Here is a 26,478-nt window from a genome sequence, read left to right on the forward strand (position 1 = left end):
TAGACATTTGTGGACATGGAGGGTTCTGGATTTGATTTGGACAGTGTGCGGGTATGTCCTGTGTGCACTATATTAACTCCTAGGATTAATTCGGATCTAGTGCTCAACAGCTAGAAATCTCCATTTTGGAATGATACATGTCATTCATTGCTGATAATCTTCAATTTACTTCATATACACTAATGTTTAAAAGTTTGGGGTTGGTAAGATTTTTTAATGTCTGTGAAACAAATCTCTTTTGCTCACCAAGGCTGCATTTATTTGATCATAAATACAGTAAAAACAGTAATATTGTGAAATATTACAATTTAAAATAACTGTTTTCTATTTTTAATATATTTTAAAAATCCCTATGAATGCAAAGCTGATAGTGGTAGTTTTGTTAACATTTTATTTGTAATTCTTAAATTTTCTGTTTATAAAAGCTTGCAGTTATTTACTTAGTAACTTTTTATTTGTTTATAGGCAATGCCTGGTTTGCCTGGCCTACCTGGTCCCCCTGGCCTCCCTGGCCCCCCCGGTCCTGGGTCTTCAGGCTCTGGTGGTTTTGGGCCCCCTGGTCCTCCTGGGCAAAATGGAGCTCCAGGTCAACTGGTAAGTCTAAGGGACATGGTCCATGTGTATACAATTGGTTTGGATTTGTTGTGTTGGAATAAAGCGTTTATTAGTCAGAGACGTGGCCATGTGGGTAATGTGTGCACTCTGTTTCTCCCTGTCATTTTGTGTCATCTTGTTAAAGTCATAAAAATTAAAAAATAAATACATTTAAAAAAAGAATGTTGTTTTTAATAGGGACTTCCAGGTCCACCAGGTGCTGATGGAAAACCAGGCTTAATGGGCCCAAAAGGAGAGAAGGTAGGAAGTCCAGTCTCTTCTAAAAAAAAAAAAAAAACTAAAAACAACAGGAAATTTTATGTTGTGATTTATAAACCTGGAAAAACCTTAGAAATGTATAAAATCTTAAAAAGTTACTCTAAACATTTAATTATCTAAATTTAGCTTTTTGTGGATGCTTGTGGAGAGTAAACATGCTTGCAAGCCAGCGTGATGACATTATTTTGTCTTATTGGAGACATTTGTAAATTAAGCATACATTTTAAATCCATTATTTCACTGGGCTTCCTGTAAAATTCCCAATTCCAGGGACAAACTATTTATGGCTGGGCTCAATGAGTGGGCAGTAACATACGGTAGAGGACATTGGTGGGACCCTCTCATCACAGTCTGGCATACAAATGTTAATCCAGTCTGGCAGTCTCTATAAAATGATTTCTATGCTGTAATGCTGTAATCACAAACGACTGGAAAGGTCATGGAAAAGTCATGGCAATCCATTGGTAAAAAAGTATAGGAACCCTGTCCATACATAGATAGCTGTGCTGGTCCTTTAATGGATTTGGACTTGCATAATTCAGCTCTTTTGAGATCCTTGTAATGGTAGCTATCTTTAGACACTGGACTGATTTTGTGCTCCACAGGGTGATGACGGTGAGCTGGGCCTACCTGGACCTGTGGGAGAGAAGGTCAGTTTGTGTAATGTGTGCACCTCGTGAGAAACCTCTGAAACACTTGTGCGTAGTATGCACATGCTTATCTGCATATCACATATTTGAATGTGGCGTATAACTGTTCTGTACAGCTCAGTGATCTGCAATGCTCTGTAAGAATTCAGTAAAAAAGTAATAATGTCCTATCCAGGTGTGACGCAGCAAGATCCAGTGAGAAGTCTTTACAATAATGATCACTAAACATGTTTGATGTATCAAATATAGTTATGTGGAGTAAGATTTTGTACGAGTGAGATTTCACTGTCAGCGTCAGAAATACAAAACTGTAGAATTAAAAAAAATGTCCTAGCTTTCGTCAATTTCCTAGAGGTTATTAAAACGATCCGATTTTATACTTTTTTCTCACATTAAAACTTTTGTCCATGCCTTTGATTATCTGATATAGCTATTTTCAATTATCTTTTTTGTGTAGATTTTTTTTTGTTTGTTTTATATTTTTTCAAGACCTAGACTTTCAGTCTTAAAACGTGAAAAACTATAATTAAAATATTTTTTAAAAATCATAAAAATTACTTTACAAATATGATAATCTATTTTTTTTTTTATTGTGCACCATTTCCAATCAAGCTGTAATTTTTTTCATTATTAAAAAAACACTGTAAAAGATACATAAAAAGGAGTCATTTTAATCCAAGTCTCTTTAAAATGTCATTTCCATCACTCTCATTTCCACCACAGAATGCTTTCAAACACATTGCATACTTTGAGATGTAGTGGCAATGACAGTTGTTCATTATTAAAAGTGCCCATTGTTGAAGAAAAATGGAAGAATGATGTTGCTTTATTGTGTCACACCTAGTTAGGACACTGTGTGGAAAGCTGCTTCAGAAAACAGCTTTTTCTGAAACAGTCAAACCCACTCGGGGTTCTTTTATGTTTCTGTCTCTGTAGCAAAACTCCTACTTTCCCAGCTATCTTTATGATCTTCTCTCCTACTCTACCTCATCCTTCTCCTCTAAAGCTGCAGGTAGCAGGTCTTGAGTGTGGCAATCGATTTTCTTCACAAACATCTCATCTTTCTACTCTACAGTTCTAATACCTGAAATGTAACATTCTATTATTTTACTGATGGTAGTGTGGACTCTTTGTGACATTGCTTTGTAGATGCATTGTCTGAATGTGCAAACTAACATGTTTTGCTCTTGGTATCTTGAAAGCTAACTTCATTTATCTAGTAGTCACCTTGTTCATTTATTTATCTTTCTCCTTGTGTTTAAAGGGTGCCAAAGGTTCTTCTGGTTCCCCTGGCCTTCCTGGAGAGGGTGGACTTGCTGGTCTTCCAGGACCAATGGGACCTGTTGGACAACCAGGGCCACCTGGTCCTCCTGGCCCAAGCTATCATGTTGGTTTTGTAAGTATTGGTCAGTTATACTTAATTTCTCGCAGCCTTTTAGGAAAAAAAATGCAAAAGTATTGAGTCCTCTGTATGTGTTCAGGATGATATGGAGGGTTCTGGTGTTCACTTCAGTTCAGTCCCTGGAGTAAGAGGACCAGTGGGAATCCAGGTTTGTTTTTTTCTGTTCTGCTTTCATTTACTCTTGTTGATCTTTAGCAGTTCATTTACTGCAATCCTATTTAATTTCAGGGACCTCCTGGTGCCCCAGGACCACACGTAAGACTTCATTTATTTGTTCAAAATAGATTTCTATCCCAAAGATATCATTTTCATATCATACCTAGAGGACTTTTTAAATTAATTTATATCTTGTTCCTCAGGGTAAGCCTGGTTTCCCAGGATTTCCTGGAGTGAAAGGCAGTGAGGGACCTCAGGGAAAAGATGGCCAACCTGGTTTGGATGGCTTCCCTGGACCACAGGTGCGTTTCATTTTAATAAAACTCGTAGGTGCAAATTTAATAAACAGCCCCTCTGATGTGCAGTACTTCAGGCTGATATCAGTGTTTTGCATTTTCCCGCAGGGACCAAAGGGCAACAAGGGAGACCGAGGCGACAGGGTGAGTTTACTTTTGGTCTGAAGTGGTTTTGTGGAATACCTGGGACTTTGAAATCACAAATGACCTATTTAATCATTGTTAAATGTGATCATCTGTTTAGGGTGAACCTGGTCGAGATGGAGCTGGACTTCTAGGTCCACCTGGCCCCCCTGGACCACCTGGACAAATTATTTATCGTTATTCTGAAAATGTAAGTCTTCATATTTATATTGCTTTTTTGCTTATAATGGTCCATATTCTAATTAATCTGTTTGTCATTTTTCTGTACAGAATGATGAAACTGGAGGAGCAGGGCCTCAGGTATGAAAATTCTGCTTCTGATAGTCTATTGTTAGGATGGCAGGGGGCATTAGGATACCAGAAAACGTCTTGTGGGCACTGAAATACAGACCTCAAAAATTTTGTAAAAGTCATATATCGTTTGTGTGATTTTCAGGGTGGGGCTGGTCTTCCTGGTCAAGCAGGATTCCCAGTTAGTACTGCATAACTTAATTTGTCAGCCCAACCCCTTTTTTGATAAAAAAAAAACCTTAGACATTTATACTGTGTATTCTAGAAGTAATTAATAATGCCACAAGGCAGGAGAGAATGTGATTTTTACCATGGGTAAATAGTTTCTTAGGCATGATGCAAAGCACAGAAGCCCTTAACCATGTAATGTTCAGTTAATAGTTACATTTGTTATTAAAAATAATTATACATTACATATACATATATATTTACAATGATACATTAATTTATCTAAACTTTATAGTCAGAATTATGTGTTTTATAATCAATCTTACACTCCATCTACTTATCCAATCAGGGCCCAATGGGACCAAAGGGTGACCGAGGAGAACCTGGTTCACCAGGCTACGGCATTAAGGTTTGTAAGCAAAAACCAATAGACAAAGCTTAATATGAAGTGTTTAAAAACCTCAAGGTCACTGCTGTAACATAATTTTGTTTGCAGGGTGAGAAAGGAGAACCTGGACTTATTCTTGGACCTGATGGAAACCCACTTTACCTTGGTGGATTGACAAGCCATAAGGTATTTTATTTTTTTGTTTTGTTTTGCTTTATTTAATTTAATTTTTAATGTATTTTATTTCATTTTATTTTTGGATGGAAAGTGAATTGGATATTGAAGTGTCCAGGAAACATACAGTTTCGTTCAATATGACTTTTGGACACTTTTGGACGATAATTCCCATATTTTGTGTTTCTTCATATTTTTAATGATTTAACTAACATTCAAAAACGAGGAAAATACTAAAGATTAAATAGGTGTAAAAACTTTTTAGTAACGTATATCAAAATGAATTAGTTTTTTCTCTCTGTAGGGTGAGAGTGGGCTTCCTGGACCAGTCGGACCTCTTGTATGTTTCTATTTGTTACATTTTTTTTTTATTTTAAGTTAAAAGAAAAAAACTCTATCATGCCTCTATTTGGAACATTCTGAGCAACATCTAAGTCATATCTCATTTTATTCAGGGTCCAGCTGGACCTCCTGGATTGAAAGGTGAATTTGGAATGCCAGGCAGACCTGTAAGTCTCTCAAAATGAAATTTTCATCAACAAAAAAATATTCCTTGACAGACAACAGCATATTTTACTGACTGTGTACTTAATTTCATTTTATGACTATAGGGTCGCCCAGGTGTAAATGGATACAAAGGAGAGAAGGGAGAACCAGGGTCAGGGTCAGGGTCAGGCTCTGGATTTGCCTACCCAGTAAGTACACCACAAGCTCTTGAATTTGAAAATAAATGCAGTTTGTTCCATCAGGTATGGATCGCTTGGACTCATAAGTTATTTTTGTTTCTTTTCAAGGGTCCCCCTGGTCCCCCAGGGCCTCCTGGTCCCCCTGGACCTGCTGTGCCCTTGGACAGATTCGGTGTAAGTGCTTTTTGTGTCAAATAAACTATAATTTATGCATGAAACATTGCGGAATAAGCTCCATATGCTGGCTATGTTGAACTGAAGTGATCATGATTGCAACAGCAATAATTTGCAATCTCCTTTTTCCATTTCAGAGATATGAAGATTATTCGAGACAGTATCCAGGTAGGTTATTGCAGTCATTCTTGTCACAGCAGATAATCAAAAGATATTTTGTCACAAGATCCTGAAAGTCAACATGAAATCAAAACGTACTCTATTTACATGATTTGACATACATGATTTAAAGGCACAATATGTAATTTTCGCAGCTATGGTGTTTGTATATAAATGTATCTTAGCAGTGTGGACACAAATGCCCTACAATGATAAAAGTCAATTAATTCCTTTTTTTGATCCCCAAAAAACCTAAACAGTCTCAATTATCAAGCCGATTTGATTTTCTGAGCAGTATGACGTCATACTGCTCAGACCCCGCCCACAACCACTGACGGAATGTCCTGTATTAGCATATCTCCGCCCTCAGCCAATTGAACACTGTCTGCCATTTTCTCCATGCTTGAGCAGCTGTAGCGACATGTCTTGTAAGCAATGCAGGTGTTTTATAGTTGGATGTAAAAGTGAACATGAGTCTTTATGTTCTCCCGACATCAGAGCAACTGAGGAGGCAGTGGATTAGTTTTGTTTTTGATGGTAACGTGCCACCGAATACACAACAAATAGAACAGAGGGGTGGGGTGAGCAGTAGCTCATTATCATTTAAAAAGACATGGACCGAAACGGGTCACTGTGAACAGAGCTGTGCTTGACAAGGTAAAAAAGGGTGTTGTTTTTACATGACCATTGAGGAATTTTAACCAAAGTATGTTGCAGACATTTCATAAAGACCCTAAAGAAACATACCAAGGTGGAAAATGGGCATCCGATGTCCCCTTTAAACAGTTTTTCTTTAGTGATGATTTAATAAACTTCACTTTGGTACAGTTATTTCCCAATGGAAAAAATCAAGTCCCAACCTACAATTTATGTCCCTTTCAATGACTTGTTTTGCTCAAAAAATTCAACATTACAGGAGAAAAACGGTTCAAGAACTGCATTTCATGTGGATTTTAATATGTAGAATGAGTTCACATGTCAAAGCTCTGTGAATTTTTGACAACTTTAAACAATGCGTTGTCTTGTTTTCTTAAGCTATGAAAGGAGAGAAAGGAGACCAGGGAGCTCCTGGAGTTCCAAGGTCGCCAGGTAAAATTTACCACTGTTGCTGTTTCTAGACACTCAGGGCCGATTGCGGCGGCAATAACAAAGCTGTCCTGGCCTCTGTAAATTTATTGGCTGAAGTACCCTGACTTAGTAGCTTGACATCATTATCAACTTATTGTAAAAGGTATTGTGGTATTTAATGTATTAATGCAGTATTCTGTCATTTTTTCCACAGGTTTTTCCTCTAACTTTGATATCTATGCCCTCAAGGTATGTGATTCACTAAATATATAAATGAAAGTCTTTGATGAAACGATTTGATTATGATTTCAACAACACAAAACATGGCACTCCTTTCCTTAGAATGAGATGAAGGGGGAGCACGGTGAGTCCGGTCTTAAAGGAGAAAAAGGAGAGCCAGGAGGAGGATTTTATGACCCTCGTTTTGGAGCTGTACAGGGACCACCAGGAAACCCTGGACCTCCTGTAAGAATCATTGGGAATTTCTGGACATAACCCAAATTGAGTATGGATGGTCTCATCAAAGACATCTTTTCTAGGGACCTAAAGGAGACTCAATCGGAGGTCCCCCTGGACCACAGGGCCCACCAGGACCACCTGGAGTTGGTTATGATGGTCGTCCAGGAAACCCAGGACCTCCTGGACTCCCCGGTCCTCCAGGGTCACCGTCATTGCCAGGAGCCTACAGACCACGTAAGAAAAAATAAGTACAATTCTTAACACACTTAGAATATTTTTGAGGAACTTAAATAACAGACAGTGTTGTATGATTTGTGTTTGTTTCAGAACTCAGTATTCCCGGACCTCCAGGTCCCCCGGGCCCTCCTGGAGTTCCTGGCACTGGATCTGGAGTGAGTGGGATGATCATTAAAGAAACCATTAATGGCGTGTATGGGATTACATACCTGACACTTTCTACTTTAATCATGCCCATGGTGTCAGCAGGTGACTTTCCTGAGGTCTTATGACATAATGATGGCTACGGCACGCAGACAGTCTGAAGGTGCTTTGATTTACATTTTGGACAGAAACGATCTCTACCTCAGAGTTCGGGATGGTGTCAGACAAGTGATGGTATGGTGCTTAAACACTCATTTTTGTTCACACCTTTTAATTTGTTGTAAAATAATATTAAAAATGCATTTCATACATAAAATTACTTTAATAACAATTTTTATAATATGAGCATTTTGAAAAAAATTTTTAATAAAATTGTCTGCCAAATCAAAGTTAGTGTTGTATAACCAACAAACAGGTAGCAATTGTGTTGTCATGTGACAAGTAAACCATTAAAACAGGAAATGGTATTGCAACTGTCATGACTATCATAAATATCATGACTGTTGTGGTCAGTAAGTTCATTAAAAATATAATTATATAATTGACATTTTTATGGCATGACAGGATTTGTTCTGTTTGTCATATGATAAAAAAAAAAAAAAACTTCATCATTTTTAATAATTGTAAAAATAAATAAATAAAATCAATGAAAAATGTGTTTGACAACATTTTGGAAAGTAATATTATTTATGATTTTGAAAATAGTTATTTAAGCACACTCAAATGTACTCCAGGCGTAATAAAATATGTTTTATTAGTTGGTCACACCACTTGCCATAGTTAGAGGCGTTAAACCAAAATTATGGTATGATAATCAAAAAGACATAAAGGCTTTTTCCAGACATTGAAAATCAACATGAATGCATATTTCTAGGAACATGGTGGATGTTATTTAAACTAGATTTTTTCATTTCATCATTTTATGCATTTTTATTTGTCATTGACTCATTTTAAAGAGAACATTACAATAGGGTTTATTCTTTTATTTTTTTGACATGTCTTCTCAAATTCTAACACAGTTTTCCTTTTATTTGCAGCTTGGAGATAATAAACCCTTCTTTGGAGAGCTGGTAAGGAGTGTGAATAAAGCTCTTTTTTATGCTTTCACATTCAAATAAGCACCCACAGTTTAATCAAAGGAGGATGGAATTAGTGGATGTGCATATCAATTCCTGAAGGTATGACTAGCTTGTTGGCTCTTCCTCCAGGACAATGAAGTGGCAGCGGTCCAGCCGCCCCCTGTTGTTCACTATTCCCAAGACCACACAGCTGACAATGGAGCAGAGCAGATTTCTCCACCGCACCAGCCGATCGAGTTTCCAAGGAGGGAGCCAGAGAATAGAAACCCCAGTCCGCCCGACTCCCATTACCCAGATCCACGATACCCACCCTACACTGATAACAGGTACATCGATCCTGTACAACCACATAGATACCCCGTTCAACCTGAGAGGAACCCCATCACTCCAGCCCGCCGCCCTAGCCCCCCTGTCAGTCAACCGGAGGGCCACACCCACACTTCTGGACCAGGGGTTAGTTCAGTCAAATTCACCACAACGTTTGCACAGGTCCCCTGTGTTTATTTCCTTTTTTGACACCATTTTCATTTTCTGTACAGTTGCATCTTATCGCCCTGAATTCTCCACAAGCGGGCAACATGAGAGGCATTCGTGGGGCAGACTTCCTGTGCTTCCAGCAGGCTCGGGCCGTGGGCCTGAAGGGAACGTTCAGAGCCTTCCTGTCTTCCAAACTTCAGGATCTCTATAGTATCGTCCGCAAATCTGACAGAGAGACATTACCGATTGTTAACCTCAAGGTGTGTAGCAGTGTTTTTTTTTTTTGTATCATTGAGATACTATTGTAGTTTTTGTTAATATTTTGAATTTTATTTTATTTTTATATTTTCTTTTCTTTCATGTTAATTTTAGTTAAAGTTTTAGTAATTTTTTTGTGTGTTTTAAAAGTGTATATGAGTGTTTTTTTATATTTCTATATAGGTTTTGTTATTAATTTTATTTTATTATTTTTTGTAATTTTTTTCTTTTTTGTGAAACTAAATGAAAATAAGAAATGTTGCCCTGGAAACTAGCTGAAATAAAAGAATTATAAGTTTTATATATTTCATTTTATTTATCATTTAATTTAACATTTTTTTCTGGGGAACGCAAACGTTTTTGCGAGCGAGCAAAAAGTGTTGAAATAAAAAAAAATTCTTCCCATCTCATTATTATTATTATTATAATAAATTATTGTATTTTTTTTCAGATTTTCAGGCTTGTAGAATTATCTATGTTGGTAGATGAGTGTTCAATTGATCTTTTGGATCATTTTGACAATTCCTCAACATTTTCTCCTCAAGACTAAACTTACCCAATGAACTCACTTAGTGATCTTGGTTGTTTCTTGTCTTTTCATGGCATTAATATTTCCTTCTGCAGGATCAAGTCCTTTTCAGAAGCTGGGAGTCTCTCTTCAGTGACTCAGAGAGCAGGATGAAGGACAATGCTCCTATCTACTCATTTGATGGCAGAGATGTCCTGCGGGACAGTGCCTGGTGAGTGCCAGTGGCTTTGGCTGATCCTGTGAACCCTTCAAACAGAGGCCTCAGCACAGCGTCCTGTCACTTTTCATTTTTCTTTAAAAAACGCTCAGAGTATTGGAGCTAGAGATCAATGCTCTATCTATCTATCTATCTATCTATCTATCTATCTATCTATCATTCTATCTATCGTTCTGTCTTTATGTTGATTCTATCACTCTATTGTAATATCTATCAGTCCATTGTTCTTTTTTTCTTTCTTGCTATTAAGTGCCTTATGCAACTCTTTCAACGATTCAGTGCCCAAATTTTGGCCTGTCCAGTTATTGACTCTTCCTCCGAACTCATTGTAGCTGTCTAGTACCTTGTAAACAAAATGTAGTTTCCCAGTAGATGGATAAAAAGCTGTGCATCCTGATCCCACAGTCAGGCAATGCGATTTGACTTTGCAGTTTTGGAAAGGTCTTCCAGGTTTTGATTGAATGCAGTCTGAGGCTATCTTAAACCACCTAAAATGACCATTTTTCTTCCTCTATCCTGTAGGCCAGAGAAGATGATCTGGCATGGGTCCAGTGACAGGGGTCACAGGCAGACGGATAACTACTGTGAGACGTGGAGGGCCGGAGACCGTGCGGTGACAGGCTTGGCCTCGTCTCTGCAGGCTGGCCAACTCCTCCAGCAGACCTCCAGCAGCTGCTCCAGTTCCTACATCGTGCTGTGCATCGAGAACAGCTACATGACACAATCCAAGAAATAAAGCCGTCCTAAAGAGCCTTTGAACACTCAACACAACCGTTTATACAGGCCGAGTTTCGCTCCAGTAGATGCCTGTATCTAACGAAAAGGAAAAAAAGAATATGATAAAAAATGTAAAAAGAACTGAGTCTGCCTTAAGGAGAATCTGTTCCCTCACCGTAACGCCAAAGAGACAGGTTGAACATGGAGGTGTTTGCTCTCTCTCAGGGCATTGGCACATATTTTTCAGGGGGTTAAACCAGAGAAGTGAGGCCACCCGAGGCAGTGTTTCGAACTTTATCCATATAAAATTTTGTATATGAATTGTTTGTCGTCTGTGTTGCTTTTTTTTTTTTTTTTTGAAGATGTCTTAATTGGTATATCTAACCAATTTTAGCTATTTTTTGTGTAACTTTTTTCTACTCATTTGTCTGTACCGTTTCCATTTTCATCCAAGGTTTGTTGAATACAGAGGGGCAAACCTGACATTTTAGTTTTAGGATTCAAAAAGAGAAAATATTTATTTCGCAATAAAGAGAGCTAAAATATGATTTGAAACTGTAAACCATACTTTTTTCTATTTTAGTGAGCACTTTTACATACTTCCACAGATAAAAGTGCAAGACTTTACTTTACAATAGTTAACTGTAGCTAAAAATGGTCACTGTCTCCAAAAAGCTCCAGTTGGCAAAAAGATGCTTTGAGTAATTCAATACCTATCCCTCAAAAGAGTTTTTGTAAAAAACAAAATTATTTTAAATACGTCTGTTGCATCTATGGGATCACTGTGTGTTTCTATTGTGATTAATGTGAAATTTCATATGCCCCTTCTTCTTAGTGTCATTGTTTTACACTTCTGGTTGATTCCAGAAGTTTTGATAAAGCAAAGTGACTGATTTAAGTCAAGAGGGGAAGCTGCAAGATTTTTGCAACAAATATTAATGTAAAAAAATCTGTTACTCAAAAATAGCGGTTACTTGTCCTATAATTCATTGGACGTTTCAGAGGCTTTGGTTGCATTCGGTGCTTTTCACTGATGAAACAGCTGCTGACAGTGTTGTTTGGGAGAGACAGATGTGTTTTATGATGACACTTTATCTTCTATCCATATGGAATTTCAGACACCTAATCCACTGTAGTGCTACTGATGTATTCAGTACAACCCTGTGGGCTTCTAGTCTTTTTTAAAAACCAGTTTGTGCTGTACCATGTCTCAGAGGCACTGAATAAATGATTTTGTTTTTGTTTGCCACAATAATTCTGGCACTAGTTCTTGTGTATCAAAATCAATTTCCTTAAAATCTGACCTGTCTACACATATCTTAGACTCTGTTGTCTATTAATGCACAATATTAACATATCAGACACCATTCACAAGCCATTTCATATCATGAATGTGTTTACTGTTCACTGACTGATTACTAAAAAATAAAGGTACATTTTTCCTCTCACAAGTATGTATTTTAGACTTTAAATTCATAAAGGCTTTTACCCATTGTTTTCATTTGTGAGATTAATTTTTCTCCACAATAATTAGATGTTTAAAAGCCAAAAATTGCTATTTGTCATTATTTACTGAAGTCATATATACATTAAAAAAAACATAGTTTGAAGAACTCGTCGTTAGGTTAAGATTAAGTGACTTTTGGTATACAGTAAATCCTTACTTCTAGTTCACATAAAAGCCACCTTTGATCAGCATAAGTGCCCTTCCTTCTCAATGGTTGGAATTGTAAACTGCGATTCTGCTAAATGCTGTTTAAGCACTGAAATACTCTCTCAGGCAAATGTCTTCTGTGCAACTACTGTGTGGCCAAGGGCCCCAAAGTCCTGATTCATGCATGTCTCTAAATTGCACAGCATGCCCCTTTGATGACATTGCAATCCCTCCTCAGTGCCTATTGCACTGATTCTCTGTCCGCCTGAAGGGTTTTACAGCCTGTTCAATAGGATTTAGCGATGTGGCCTTGAGAGGGCTTCAAGGCACAAATCAGAGACTGCTGACAGCGAGCTGGTGAAGCGGCCCTTTTGTATCTCAGGACTTAAAGGTCCTCTGCAAGCATGTCAAGCAGGTGGACCAAGCCTGTGGTAATATAACCCATGGGCATTTGAGAAAGTTGATTAAGTGAAAATTAAATAAAAAATAACTAAAATGCTATGGTTGTTAAAGAGTACGGTTTCAAACGATTTCAGATAGAGTATGGATCATCACAGTGCAGGATGACAGCAGGAACTCAGCGGGAGTTCAGCGGGATGACTGTCTTTATGATTAACTGTTGTTGTTTTTGTTGTGATCTGTACTGAAACAAAAGAAAACAAAGTTTTATTCTTGGGTAAAAAGTCCTTAAAGGGGTCATATGATGCTGCTAAAAAGAACATTATTTTGTGTATTTGGTGTAATGAAATGTGTTTATGCGGTTTAAAGTTAAAAAAACACATTATTTTCCACATACTGTACATTATTGTTTCTCCTCTATGCCCCGCCTTTTTGAAACTACTTAATAAAGGCCTCCTGAAGACAATCGATGCGTTTTTGTAAGAAAAATATTCATACGTCCTACATCATCTGCTGGAACGTGACTCTCTCGTGTACGCGCGTATGACAGTTAGTGGAAGCTAGAGATTAAGGTTTATAAAGTTTAAAATATGGATATTTTTCTTACAAAAATGTATCGATTAGCTTCAGGAGGCCTTTAACCCCCCGGAGCCATGTGGGGCACTTTTTTATGATGGATGGACACAGTTTATTGGACTTCTATTGGACTATTGAATACTACCACCCATCCACTGCAATTATAAAGCTTTGAAGAGTCAGGACATTTTTAAATATAACTCCGATTGTATTTGTCGGAAAGAAGAAAGTCATATACACTTAGGATGGCTTGAGGGTGATTACATCATAGGGTAATTTTAATTTTTGGGTGAACTATTCCTTTAAAATGCCCAAATCTTCTCCCAAAAGCCTCTGGCTGATTGACGGGTGCAAATTTGTGTATACTTAACAGCATCATATTCTGTAGACCCATCAATAGGGGTCCCCTCAGGGGAAATCCATCAGAAAATAAAAATAAAAAAGATAAATGACAAAAGTGGCCTAATTTAACTGAAACTAATATAGAAAGTATAGCAGTTTTATCTGTAAGTCCTCTGCTATTAACTTAACACCTCATCAGTCAAATCCTCGGTTTAGAACACAATTTGATTTGGATTTGTCTAAAAAAGACGCTTCTCTGTAAGTGTGAATTGTTGATGTTGACTCGAGAACCGTCAGGACAGATTCATTTCGAATAGTAAACGAATCATTCAAACCATTTTGATGCGAACCTATTCATTAAAAAGATCCGATTCAAAAGAGCAATTCGTTCACGAATCAGACATCGCCGTCGGTGGTTAAATAAGAAGCAATTCTGGTGATGGACACATTGTATTATTTTTTCCTCCCTCCCTTCTGTCTTTACATTGCCTTTAATATACATTAACAATAGATAGTTTTTTCTTTTAATCTAACGTTATTAATAGGTTTTCCTATTTCTAGATTTATGTATTTAGTTTGGAAAATGTAAAGTTGACGAGCTACGGTAAGCCTGAACGTTAGCGATGAATATTTACATTTTGAACCAATCAGTAAACAACACTTGACAGTGACGTAAACCAGAGCGAAGCGAGTTCACGGCAAAACATCTAGAATGGATAACAGGTAAAATATATATTGATCATAAGATACAGCAGAAAATCGGGAACGCAGATGATTTGCCAAAACTGGTTCTAAAGTCAATTCACTGCCGAACTACAGCAGCTCTGTCACGACAATAAGCACGCATATTATTTCTTTCTGCTATTCAAAGCTACAATCGCCTGATTGCTGATTCGCTGTTTATCGCTATCATAAATTTGTGTAAATGCGTTTATGTTGCCTGTGCCGCTGCCAGAGAGAGCGCCAGCTCTTGCAGGGTATTTGTAGTTTTGATGAGGCTGTGCCATCTTGTCATTTCTGAAGCACCTACTGTACATTTCTCGTCTCCATATTTCTCAGAAAGTTCATCCAAATATACAGGTATTTTCTTCTTATTATGTATTAGTCAGTTTTGGTATTATTTGTATTAATTATTATTTGGTTACCTGATCATTAGTGATGTAGCAGCTGGTTCCTCTCACTGTTGTCACAATGGTTATATTTCAGTATCTTTAAGGTTGAAATGTCCAAGTGTGTTGTTTTCAAATACATAATTCCAAACTTGTATGTATGTATGTAAGTGTTTATGGGCATTGTGTAATTGCCTTTTCTTCAATAGCCTTTCCTAAGGTATATGACTATACAGAAAAGTGAAAGGTAAACACTTGATTAAAAAGTGAAAACTGGTTTACACAGTATGAAAAAACAAAACAAAAACAAACAAACAAATAAACAAAAACCTACATTAATTGACTCTACTATTATTCTAAATTGTGTAAAATTGCTTATCAAATAAAATAGATATATAAAAAAATTCTCATGCTTTTACTTCTAGTACAGTTAATAGAGCACTGCAGTATCCTAAATATAAGCCTTCATTTTTCTATTCTTTGTAATCAGCTTTTTATACTGACCCCCCAAAAAAGGGGTGACAGATCCAAAAAAGCTTGTTGCACCCCTGTCGAGTGATATAATCTGCAGCTGACTGCAATCTCTAGCGCTGGCACAGGAAATCTATATTTAACAGCAAGTAAGTAATAACAAAGCGCATCCAAATGGTCTACAGACGGTAATGATACGAGAGCGGGGCAAGATGTTGGCTTTAATTACATTGGTAGCGGAGGCAAAAGCCATGTCTGTTAGACGTGCTGTGTTTATGCTGTCTTTGTGAGTCACTGAAATGAAGATGCTGTGCCGCTGAGCGCTGTTGGTTTTATGGAGGTGGTTTATGCTGCTGCTTCATTTACTATCTTGCACTCTCATCTTTGCATATGAAGCTGCCAAACCTGTCAATGAGATGCAGCTTAAATGAGATGTCACAAGAATGGCTATGGAAATATGATAGCCCTCATTACTCAAAATTATATTGAGCAAAATGTTGGCTTATTTGTTGCACTAACAATGAAATCATAATCATTGCAATCTACTGACTTTCAGCCATATGAGCAGGGTCCAAAATGAATTTTATGCCTCACTCATGCACCAGTGGATGTTAACTGAGACAATTTGCGATCCATAAATATTTTTTACTGACCATGAAAATGTATTTTAGATAAAGCATTAAAGGAGTCATATCATTAGGAATTACATTTTTAGGAATCATCATTTGAGATAATAATCAAGTTGATTGTGCTATAAAAACATACACTGTAACTTTTACTAAAATTGTAAGTTTTAGGTTTAATATTTCCAATCCCAAACATCATCTGATCATCTCACATCACTTATGTCAGATGAAACATTGCAATTGGTCTTTTACTGTAATTTAACCTAAGCTCTTTGGAAAAACATGCCTCTATTTACATTTTTGCAAAACTCCAAAAACGTATATAATCTATACATGCAATTCACTGCAGTTTCAGCTGAAATGACCACTAGTGGTAGTAAAGCACCAAAACCTTTTATTCATGTTCACACAAATTAATTACAGGGCAGACTATCAAAGACTTATTTTCACATGGTTCCTTGCAGAATACTGTTTAAAACATTTACCGTAATGCAGAGTTTGTAAACAAATACATTTGTGATGTTTTTGTATTACATAATCAGCTCCATTTGTATGGCTTTTCTTGACATAGTAAACTTGCTCGAAAGCTCACCTGGCACATCATTGCACTTGCAATGCGGTGAAACACGAATCATGATAAAAGAGTTCAAAGACTCGTAGAAGTAGGCTATAATGGCATGGTTGCTGCAACAAATGTGCTTTTATCTAATGTTTGCTTTTGTCAAAACTATCAGTTAGGTTTTGGGTAGGTGGTATGTTATTTTTAAACATGATAGAGCATTAATCTTTTAGAGCCACTCACCAGACATTTCATTTCTGAACTGCCACGATATGTACAAAAATAAACAATGAAGTATATCCAGATTCACGTTCATCTGTTTAAGCTAAAACCGAACGTGCTTTTAGCGCAACCACTGGATATTTTTCTGTGAAAGTGTCACAAAAGAAGAATCAATTTAACATCACTTTGCAGAAATGTCGCCACAGGCACGTTTTTCCAAAGAGCCTGGGTTGGATTTAAACCATTTATATGTTGCAATTCTTAAAAACAGGCCTATAACCAATTATTCCGCTTTATTTAAAACTACAAACCCGCTGTTTATTTCTGTTTGATGCCCACATATGTTTGTTTTTATTGTCAGTCACTGTTTAAAGACATCAAACCCAGTTATAATGATATCCACTTATAAGTGCCATGTTATAAATCCTCTTGCCTAAGCGGTGCCCATCTCCCCTGCTAAGCATGACATTTAAAGCATGATTGTACTCCAGAATTAATGAATATTTGATGAGATATCTTTCTGAATTTGTAGACTAAGGCAGTGGTATGCCATGCTTTCAAAACCCCATTGTTGTAAATGCGTTTATAATGAAACAGATCTGTGTCTCAGACTGAATGTAAATCACTGGGGCAGTAAGTGTGATGACAGACTCTATATACAGGCTGAATAAATACTATTTTTTTGTAGTGATTGTGGATATTTACGCATCAAGCCATACATAAGCCATTAAGTCTCTTGTGCATCAATGGATTTATGTCTAAATCTCTGTTATTGCTGGCACAGCGCGGCAATGGTCTTGGCAGGTTTAGTGGTGGAAGTTAAGTGCTTTTCCCCCCTCACTTCTGTCTTCTTAGACCTGAGTTCACTTGTACCTTTCACTCTCACAGCTCTCCACACACCAGTATCTCTGTAGCTGGAAACATATCCGATGTGACATCTCCTCCTGTTGCTCATGCATTTTTTATGGGCCCTCCTCTCCCACCCAGTCCTCTTGGAGGAAGCCCTGCGTGCTACAGTCTATAGCACATTTCACCGTCGCTGTCAACTCCATGCTTAAGCTGCTTTACTTGTAAATACTGATACTCTGATGTATGGGAGGGCTGTGTGCGAACACCTGCTGAATCATCATAGGTTTGTGTTTGCTCATATTATGCATATCGGCCCATGTTATGATGCATGATATCGATAGGTGCATCGATTTCACCGCTGCACAAGATTCACTGAGCAGAAGTGCGTAAACCGAGAATGGCTCAGGAGCCTCGACCCTGAAATAATGCCGGGTCACTCGGACGTCAGCAGAATCGGGTGCTAAAAGAAGTTTCACCACTTTGAGCACCACCTTGTCATCCTGAAAGTATATAGAGGTGCCTTCCTTGTGGTTGTTGATAGGACATTATTACATCTCTGTCCCCACATCGGTTCTTCCTGCTGTGAAGGGGATAGTGCCGATGTGGTTTTCATTCGTCATTCTAACAGTTCACCATTGATCACTTCTCAAGCCAAGACCTGAGCCAGAGTATTGATCTGGAAAACAGAAAAAAAAAAAGGTCTTATGAAATGAGCTCCGTTCCGGGTCTGTGATTTTGGTTTTATGCAGAGAAAAGAAAAGAAAAGTAACTTTTTGATTAACAGGCAAAATTTGCCACCCCAGACTTGATTTTTAGGTGCATTTTTAATGGTATTAAGGTGATATGTTTAATGGTATTATAGCCAAATAAAAATGTACTGTCATCCTTACGGCATATTAAAACATAAAACAATTAAAACAACACTACAGTTCAAAAGTTTGATTAAAAAAAACTATTATTATATAAAATAATATTATTATTATTTTTTTTTTTCTGTGATGGCAAAGCGGAATTTTCAGCAGCCATTACGCTAGTCTTCAGTGTCACATGATCCTTCAGAAATCGTTCTAATGTGCTGATTTGGTCCTCAAGAAACTTTTATTATTATTATTATTATGTTGCTTTTTAATATTTTTGTGGAAACCATGAATTTTTCTTTAATATAATATTCTTCAATAAATGGAAAAATGAAAAGAACAGCATTTATTTGAAATAGATATCTTTTGTAATATTACAAACAATGTTACTGTCACTTTTGATCAAATGCATGCATCCTTGCAGAATAAAAGTATTAATGTCATTCATTCATTCAAAAAAATTGTATCCCAAACTTTTGAACAGTAGTGAATATATGTAACTGTATTTAATAAGTTCATAAAATGAACTCATATTTTACAGTATGTGATAATACGCATAACCAGACCTAAAAAAAGGCATATTAAAGGGGTCGATTTCATGCGATTTCAAGTTTTCCTTTCTCTTTGGATGGTGTAAATAAATAAGAAAATACAGTCAAGATAAGTCATAAATACAAAAACAGAAAAAACCCCCGAAGGCTCAGGTGCAGGACATTGTGTGACATTCAGGTGCACTGAAGTGTGCGGTTATTTTTTGTTTGGTTTGTAAATAAATAATAATAATATTTAAAAAAATAGCAGGAATTTATGATGTTTTTTTGGCCAAAATGTAGAATTTCATTTGGAATTTTTTGATACTAAGTTTTTTTTTTCTTTGTTTCTGTCCCGGATTATAAATAATGGGACACAGCACCAAGCCTGAAAGTGTGATAATCATGCGCATTGATCACCGTGTTAAAAGTTATTCCTTCTCCTTCTCTATACGCAACATTTCTGCCTGCTTAACATCATTGCACCTTTCCGAATCCCTTCCCGTGTAGCCTGCGCCTCTGCCAGTTCTGCAGTGGAGCATGCAGCGTTATTCTGCTAGGTTAAGTGTGGCACAATCTAATTACTCTAATGTCGGTTGCGGTCTTAAATCACACTTATTGGGTAAGTGCGCCCGTTTGTCTGTCCTTCAGAAGGGAAGCCGCTCCGCTCTGCTCTCGGACTAATTATTCCAACTGGATATGAGCAATTGCACTTATTGGCTAGGGCATGGCACCGGCTGCCAAAGCTCCCATTCGTTGCCAGTGAAGTGTGTGTACGATTGGGTCCTGGGAAGGAGTGGGAGGGGCATTCTCTCTTTCCTCCCTGTGCTGGAGCGTGTGTGGATGTGAGCACTCTTTTCTCTCCTATTATCTGAGTGGCTGCAGGTACTGGTGTCTGCCTCTATGCCTCTGTGCCAGAGGGATAAAGAGGGAAAGAAAGAGGACTAGTGCTTCATATCCCCCCTTTGGCCTCCCCGTCTCCCTGCTCCCTGCCACTCCATCCTTCCTTCCTCCCTCCCGGACCACCCGTCAGCGGCTGGATCAACCTGCCCGGACCCTCCTCCCACAACCCCTTTGACTATCCTCACTTCACCGTCCCGTCTTCTGAACTGTGTGCAGGTAAGCCAGCACCTAAATGTGACTTTGTTGTGCTTTTTCCCCGCTTCTCTACACTCTTTCCTCTTTGCATGTCATTTTGTCATTGTTTCTCACACACGCTCTTTCTCACGCACCCTCCCTCACTCTCTTTAGCTTTCAAGTTTTCCCCTCTGGCAGTTCCTTTCAGAGGAAAGCGTGCAGAGAGAGATGAGGGATAAGAATCTGTGAGGTCACTGTTTTCGAGCCCAAACTCAGTTCACACAGAGTGCTTACCACTTTCTCTATCTAAGACTTTATCTGAAGCGATGTATTGCCCACCAGCTATGGATACGCTGGAAAACCGATGCTCCGCGCCGCGAACCGAGTGTGTACTTTAGCTTGACACGCTTCCTCTGTGTTGTCCTTCACCCCTGCAGCAGTTTATTTTCTGTGTGTCAGAATTGTTTAATGCTGCGGTGTTTTGAGGAAACTTACAGATGGTTTTGTGGATCTAGGATTACGAATGTCATGATGTAACTACTGGACTAAACAAGGTATTCACGGTTAATTCAAACATTTAATATGGTCAGAAACATAATTCACGCACAATGCAAGTGCTTGTATTTTTGTAGAAAAAAGTATTTTAGCATAATTTTTTTTTTATTTTTGAAAATGTAAAAAGTATTTACAACAGGGCCACAAACTTAAGCATAATCGTTTTAAGTTTGTGGCGCTGTTGTAAATGCGTTTTAAACTTTTTAAAATACATACAAATTTTAAAAATTCTCAAATAATTTTTTTCACCAGTAGCCCCTTTTTAGTCCGATTTTACTGAAAAAGTGTAAACATTGAACTTTGCTCAGCCCAACATTCGTTCAGTTTTTGGCAGCATGATTTGTTGATCCCACCAATAGTTTGAGGAAGCATTTATAAACATTCAGTGTTCGTTGAAATTAGTGGGGCAAAAAAATACTGTGCGTTCAAGTCCTCCTGGGAAGTTTATGAATGGGGAAGTTGTAATTACGATGTCAGATACATTCAAATCACATTGGTCAGAATAAGATGGCGATGTACCTTTTCTACAAGAAATACAGCAAGGTTTTTTAACTCTAATTCTACAAAATGAAGAATGCATATCAGATGTTTTTACTTCACTGAATATATGAAGGTGCTGTAAATGGAATTGTTAAATATTCATAATTGGTCAAAACAATGGTATTTTGTACATGCAGCTTAGCTAGTTTTATTGTAAATAAAAAATTATTGTATACATTTAACAAATTTACCATCAACTACAAACTTTTCTCACTTTCACACCCCCAACTCAGAAACTCTGGGCTCGAAGAAAATTCAGTTTCCCCACTCATAATTAGGACTTTGTGGTGCCATTCACATGCTATCAACTCCTTAATATAATCTATGCGACATGACTTGAATGTGCCATTACACTTTTTTCATTTAACATGTATGTTTGCGCAAACCTGGCAGTAATAAACCTTAGTATCCAAAAAGGAGCTATTTAAAGCATAATTCCCGCCAAAATGAAAATTCCGTCATCATTTACTCAACTTCACGCTATTTCAAACCTGTATGACTGACTTTCTACTGTAGAACATAGCAGAAGATATTTTGAGATATGTCTAAGTGGGTTTTTTTGTCCATACAATGGAAGTCAATGGTAACCAAAACTGTTTGCTTAGCAATATTTTTCAAATTCAAATTCAAACAGATTTGAAACGTCAAGACGGTAAGTAAATGACAGAATTTTCATTTTTGGGTGCTAAATCCCTTTAAACTGTATTTTTAATCCTTGTATTTTAATCCTTGAGAACACAAAGAGTTGTTAATATGTCTATAAGATTCTCTTATAAGAAACTATTGCTCCATCATGACAGTTGTTGACCTGAAGGAGAAAACTGACTGTAGAAGTTTGGACTTGCATTCCAGGATTCATTCATTGATGCGTGAAATCGAGTAGCTAGAAGCATTAGTGTTAATATACTTACATAGAGTATATTTCAGATTTGAATCTACAGAGTACAGCAGACAAAAAACTGCTGTTCAGTTCAGTGCTTTGATGTGAACGGGTGCTGCGTGAGATTGAAGTGGTGCAAACATCAATACCGGCCCATGGTTTGACAGATCTTGAACTTGTCTCCAGCACTTTAGCGGTTGGCCAATAGTAAAGACATTTCCAATCGATCTGATTAACAGCATTACATTCCCAATGCTTGCTCTTTTTACAAGCACAATATACCTGTATATATTCTCTTTATTAAACCGTTTTGAAATGTAGAGCACATTTTTCTGGCATTATTGAAAGCATTGGTTAGGTGAGTGAATTCAGAGAAGAACAGGTGTCTTAATTAACACCATTATTCCTTTGCTGCCTTGTTGGCCTATTTCCAACTGCGGAATAAAGAAGGAGTGATTGTTCAAACAATAAACATATCTTCAACTAACACAGACAGAATAACAGGAATGAAAAATGTTACCTTACTTTGTTGAACTTAGCATTGATCTGTTTAGTTATATGGCATCTTGTGTCCCGCCAATCCTTTTAAAGTGGATTTCATCAAAAGTTTTCAGATGCAAACAGCGTATCTTATGCTAATCGAGACATTCGTTCAACCTCCCTCTTTTTTTATTATTAAACTATCGAAACTTTTTGCATTTTAAAAGGACGTTCAATGATTCTGTGCAGTGACTTTTAGCTGCCCCTCATGTTTACTCCAAAACAACTCAGCGGTTTCATATTGCTGATTTTATATTGTTTCTAAATCATTGCACAAATAGCGGCACCCCCTGAGAAATAAGACGTGCCTTAATGCTTGACTTATAAAGAACTGTGAGATCACTTTTAGATCTATTAGGTTCTTGGATGTCGAAGTTGTTTCACCGACAGCTTGAGTGTTTTGAAATGTTCCTGTCAGGCAGTCCGGATTTGCATTTTAGCATGGTGTTTTTTTTTTTAGCTGCTTGCTTGTGGACTTATATTGGAAAGCTGTGCTTATCACATAGTATGATTACAAATATTGGCAGATTCTTAAGCTAGAGTAAGTTGGAAATGTCATCGATGAGGACTTATATCTCCTAAACCACTTGAGAATAGTTTCAGTTGCATATTTACCTCACTGTATATTTTCATCAGCATGAAACAGATGCATGAAGTTTTAGGAAAAGCTATTACTTGCCAGACAAGTTCAATTATATTCTCTCTAACAAGACATTTTTTTTCCGCTGACGCCCATGATCTCGAAGCAGCTGGTCTTTTTGTGCTTTGACTGTTTTTTTTTTTTTCTCTCCGGATCTCATGCTGTCCTGGCTTCCGAGTTGCTGGTTCGGCAGAGTTGAGTATCAAAAGGCCTCTGCCATTCCCTGGGCTTCCTCTCCATTCCCTATGTGCCAGGAAGCTATGGGAGCCTGGATGTCACTTTGGACTGAGATCCAAACATGAATGTACATGTAAATCATTTCATACCCGACTTTACTTCAATGTTTTCTGCAAGTAGAATGTGGAAAGAAGCAAGCTCGTCTTTAGCTTCAGCCAGAAGATGAGCCGCTTTTATTTACTGTATTAAATTTCGCTATAACTGATGCTTGGTGCTGACAGAGAGTTTTTTTTTTACCCCCTCCCCATCCTCCCTTTGGTCTGATTGGTACGCAGTTATGGCTGTGTCATAACTCATAAGCGAATGCAAAGTGTTGCTGAGGGCTGAAATTGAATGCTGCACCTTTTCAAAGTTAAGGCCCGGAAAGAATTATGGCCTGTGAAATTCTGGGCCCTTTGTCTCTCCGCAAAGCCACTCTGCAGTGTAATTTAACCCGCCGATGGGCCGTGAGATCAATCAGGACCCAGGAAGCTGAGGGGGGATGGGGAAGGAGTGAGTCGAACCGGCCCTGGACCCCCCCGCTGCCGCCGTTCTTAATGCTTGACTGGGTGGCGTGGCTATTTTTATTGTTTCCAGTGATGTAGTGGAGATGTTCTGGAAAAGGTTAGGGAAACATTGCAGGCTTGTTTGAATTCGTAGATCTGTGGGTCATGTAAGCTTCTGATGTAGCAGGCTGTTTGATTAAGTCAGGTCATACTTTTGTTAATCAGACAGTGATCCAATTTAATCAGTCATAGAGTCCAAGCTATACACTGAATGCACATAGTTAGCCTACCGTGTGCTGCTCTCTGTGCTTCTATATGGCAGAGATAGAAATTCTAGTCTGAGACTTGGACTCAAGTTGTGCTTGAGTTGCAAATTAATTGACTATACTGTATGCATGGCTACTTCCTGGTTTTAGATGAGCCAGCTCGGGCATTTCTGGTCAACTGTCAAAATCAACTGTGCTATAAGGGGAGCACACTTTGCTCGGTTTCTCTACATAATCCATTCACAATTTGAAGAAATGTTTTGTTTGTCTAAGAGGACCAAACGTGTACGTATACAGTTTCAGGAATGACAAACGCGAGTGTAAAAAATTAAGTGAGTGAATCCGCTAAATTGTGCTGCGAGTTATTGCTATGATTGACAGTGATAAAGCAACGGACGCAACAAAACATCTGACGAGTCGATGTCAAAAACAGAGCTGTGCATGAAGTGATTCAGACTAAATTCAGAGTAGCAAAACCTCCCGGCAACCTCCCGCTCTCTCTCGTGAAGTCAACATGGAAGTGACTTAAACTGTAATTCGTCAACTGCCCGCTAGAGGCTGGCTGCAAAAGGGAGTCAATCCCATAGACTCCCCATGTTAAAATGCCCAACTTTACAGCAGAAAAAAACATGTTTACAGCCTGGTTCAAAAAATTATTTTGGTCTATATAGCTAATTTTGCCCTTCATGACAACTGTAAGGGAGGTGAATTTGTTTATAATTCATCCGTTTAAATTATATTAAGCCTTAAAGTTCTGCATAATTAAGGGTGTGGCCACTTGAGTGGCAGGGGGATTGCAGCTGCTGTCACCACCGTTGAGCTAGGTGGGCGTGGTTTCAGCAACCAGCTTCCGCCTCTTTGCCCATTTTCGATTATCCGGGAGTGACGCGCTGCCAAGTTGGCGACGGCCGGCTCCGCCCACTTTGAGCTTAAAAAACGCTCTTTAGAAACCTACGGGTGACGTCACGGACACTACGTCCATGTTTTTTTACAGTCTATGGTCTCTACCTATATATACCACAACATCAAATGACACTTCACCAGAAGTTTACGAGCTGTCTTATCTTTATACGGAAGTTCTAAAGAACGCTCCATGCATATGGTCAATTGGCTTGAAATTCCACTTAGACCAGGGCTCAACAACAAGGTTTTTTTTCTGTTGACCTACCACAGAGGAATGAGCTTTTTTTCCTTGGATATTTTCAAGAATCTTTATATATTTTTTTTAAATGTTAAGTTTATTTTTATTGTTTCCAGTGATATAGTGGAGATGTTCTGGAAATGTTTAGGGAAACGTTGCTTTTCCAAATTCACAAATCCGTGGGTCTCTGAGTCTAGGACTCAACTTAGACACCTGACTTGAGGCTTAAATTGAATTGAAATACAAAATACAGATCTCTACAAATTTTAGCAATATATTTTTATATTTGCTAGAATTTATTATTATTAAAGAATAATATTATCAATATTTTAATTATTTTTGTTGCTAAAATTATTATGAACAAAGGAACATTATTTCATTAAATATTAAACATTTTATTATTTTTAATTACATTTAATTTAATAAAATCGTATAATATTTGATCTTTTTTTTATTTTAGTATTATAACTGTTGTTGTTAAGTAATTCTAAGAACAAATGAAAAAAATATATATTAATGTTACAACAGGCCATCCTTTTTGAGCCCTAACATTTATTAAATTGATTGTTCTTTAACAAGGTTTATAAAACTAACCTGTAGTTTAGAGAAGCCTCTGCTACTTGAAAACTTTTGTCTTGAGGCTTGGTTTGGACTTTAAATTGAACAACATAATAAAAATGTAATGTTTGTCGACTAGGTTTATTAACCGAACTTGTATTGTATATGAGAATAGAGACATGTGAATATGCAAAATTGCTTGCCCTTCAAAAAGGTTTACAAAACCAACCTGTAGTAGAAACCTGTTCTAAAAAGATATTCGAGACTCGACTTGCACTTCACCTCAAAGACTTGAAACTCGACTTGGACGTCAGTGACTTTAGAAGATGTTTGCCATATGGTGCCTGTGCACTGCAAGGTATATTATATGTCAGGATAAGTCTTAAAGAGACTTTGAAGCCTGTCTTATAGCGCTGTCTTGGCAGCGTGGCTGGATCTCAGCGTTTTTGTTTGATTAAAAGCGCACGGGAGTTTGTAGCACACGGTAGGTGCAAGAGAAGGGCTGACAGCTTAACCACTGATTATTCAGCCTCTTAGGCTAAGCCATGGCACTCCAGTGATGAACGCCTTCTCCACTTCACATTCACGCTCCCTCGCTTTTTTTTTTTTTTTTTTTCAT

The 26,478-nt window shown here is 37.7% G+C and overlaps 1 protein-coding gene and 1 long non-coding RNA gene across 2 annotated transcripts in view; both read left to right on the top strand.

The window, feature by feature from the left end:
* Window positions 1–10,859, top strand: part of LOC107714390 (collagen alpha-1(XVIII) chain-like) — an 81,793-nt gene extending 70,934 nt beyond the window's left edge. Inside the window, exons 14-43 of the mRNA XM_016520212.1 lie at window positions 4–51; window positions 466–594; window positions 793–855; window positions 1,479–1,523; window positions 2,788–2,919; window positions 3,005–3,073; window positions 3,154–3,180; window positions 3,285–3,383; window positions 3,486–3,521; window positions 3,622–3,711; window positions 3,792–3,821; window positions 3,958–3,993; window positions 4,330–4,389; window positions 4,477–4,554; window positions 4,847–4,882; window positions 4,998–5,051; window positions 5,154–5,237; window positions 5,337–5,402; window positions 5,540–5,570; window positions 6,597–6,650; window positions 6,844–6,878; window positions 6,972–7,094; window positions 7,169–7,322; window positions 7,416–7,480; window positions 7,572–7,703; window positions 8,507–8,539; window positions 8,678–9,001; window positions 9,088–9,285; window positions 9,908–10,023; window positions 10,552–10,859. Coding sequence (XP_016375698.1) covers window positions 4–51; window positions 466–594; window positions 793–855; window positions 1,479–1,523; window positions 2,788–2,919; window positions 3,005–3,073; window positions 3,154–3,180; window positions 3,285–3,383; window positions 3,486–3,521; window positions 3,622–3,711; window positions 3,792–3,821; window positions 3,958–3,993; window positions 4,330–4,389; window positions 4,477–4,554; window positions 4,847–4,882; window positions 4,998–5,051; window positions 5,154–5,237; window positions 5,337–5,402; window positions 5,540–5,570; window positions 6,597–6,650; window positions 6,844–6,878; window positions 6,972–7,094; window positions 7,169–7,322; window positions 7,416–7,480; window positions 7,572–7,703; window positions 8,507–8,539; window positions 8,678–9,001; window positions 9,088–9,285; window positions 9,908–10,023; window positions 10,552–10,765 — 2,661 coding nt within the window. The 3' untranslated portion in view covers window positions 10,766–10,859. The remainder of the gene's footprint in view (window positions 1–3; window positions 52–465; window positions 595–792; window positions 856–1,478; window positions 1,524–2,787; window positions 2,920–3,004; window positions 3,074–3,153; window positions 3,181–3,284; window positions 3,384–3,485; window positions 3,522–3,621; window positions 3,712–3,791; window positions 3,822–3,957; window positions 3,994–4,329; window positions 4,390–4,476; window positions 4,555–4,846; window positions 4,883–4,997; window positions 5,052–5,153; window positions 5,238–5,336; window positions 5,403–5,539; window positions 5,571–6,596; window positions 6,651–6,843; window positions 6,879–6,971; window positions 7,095–7,168; window positions 7,323–7,415; window positions 7,481–7,571; window positions 7,704–8,506; window positions 8,540–8,677; window positions 9,002–9,087; window positions 9,286–9,907; window positions 10,024–10,551) is intronic.
* An 8,921-nt stretch (window positions 10,860–19,780) lies between these two features.
* LOC107714391 (uncharacterized) overlaps window positions 19,781–26,478 on the top strand; it is a 54,789-nt gene continuing 48,091 nt past the window's right edge. Inside the window, exon 1 of the long non-coding RNA XR_001636979.1 lies at window positions 19,781–20,059. This is a non-coding gene — a long non-coding RNA (uncharacterized LOC107714391). The remainder of the gene's footprint in view (window positions 20,060–26,478) is intronic.

Source organism: Sinocyclocheilus rhinocerous, unplaced genomic scaffold, assembly GCF_001515625.1.
Source record: "Sinocyclocheilus rhinocerous isolate Xijiao unplaced genomic scaffold, SAMN03320098_v1.1 scaffold449, whole genome shotgun sequence".
Taxonomy (NCBI): Eukaryota; Metazoa; Chordata; class Actinopteri; order Cypriniformes; family Cyprinidae; genus Sinocyclocheilus; species Sinocyclocheilus rhinocerous.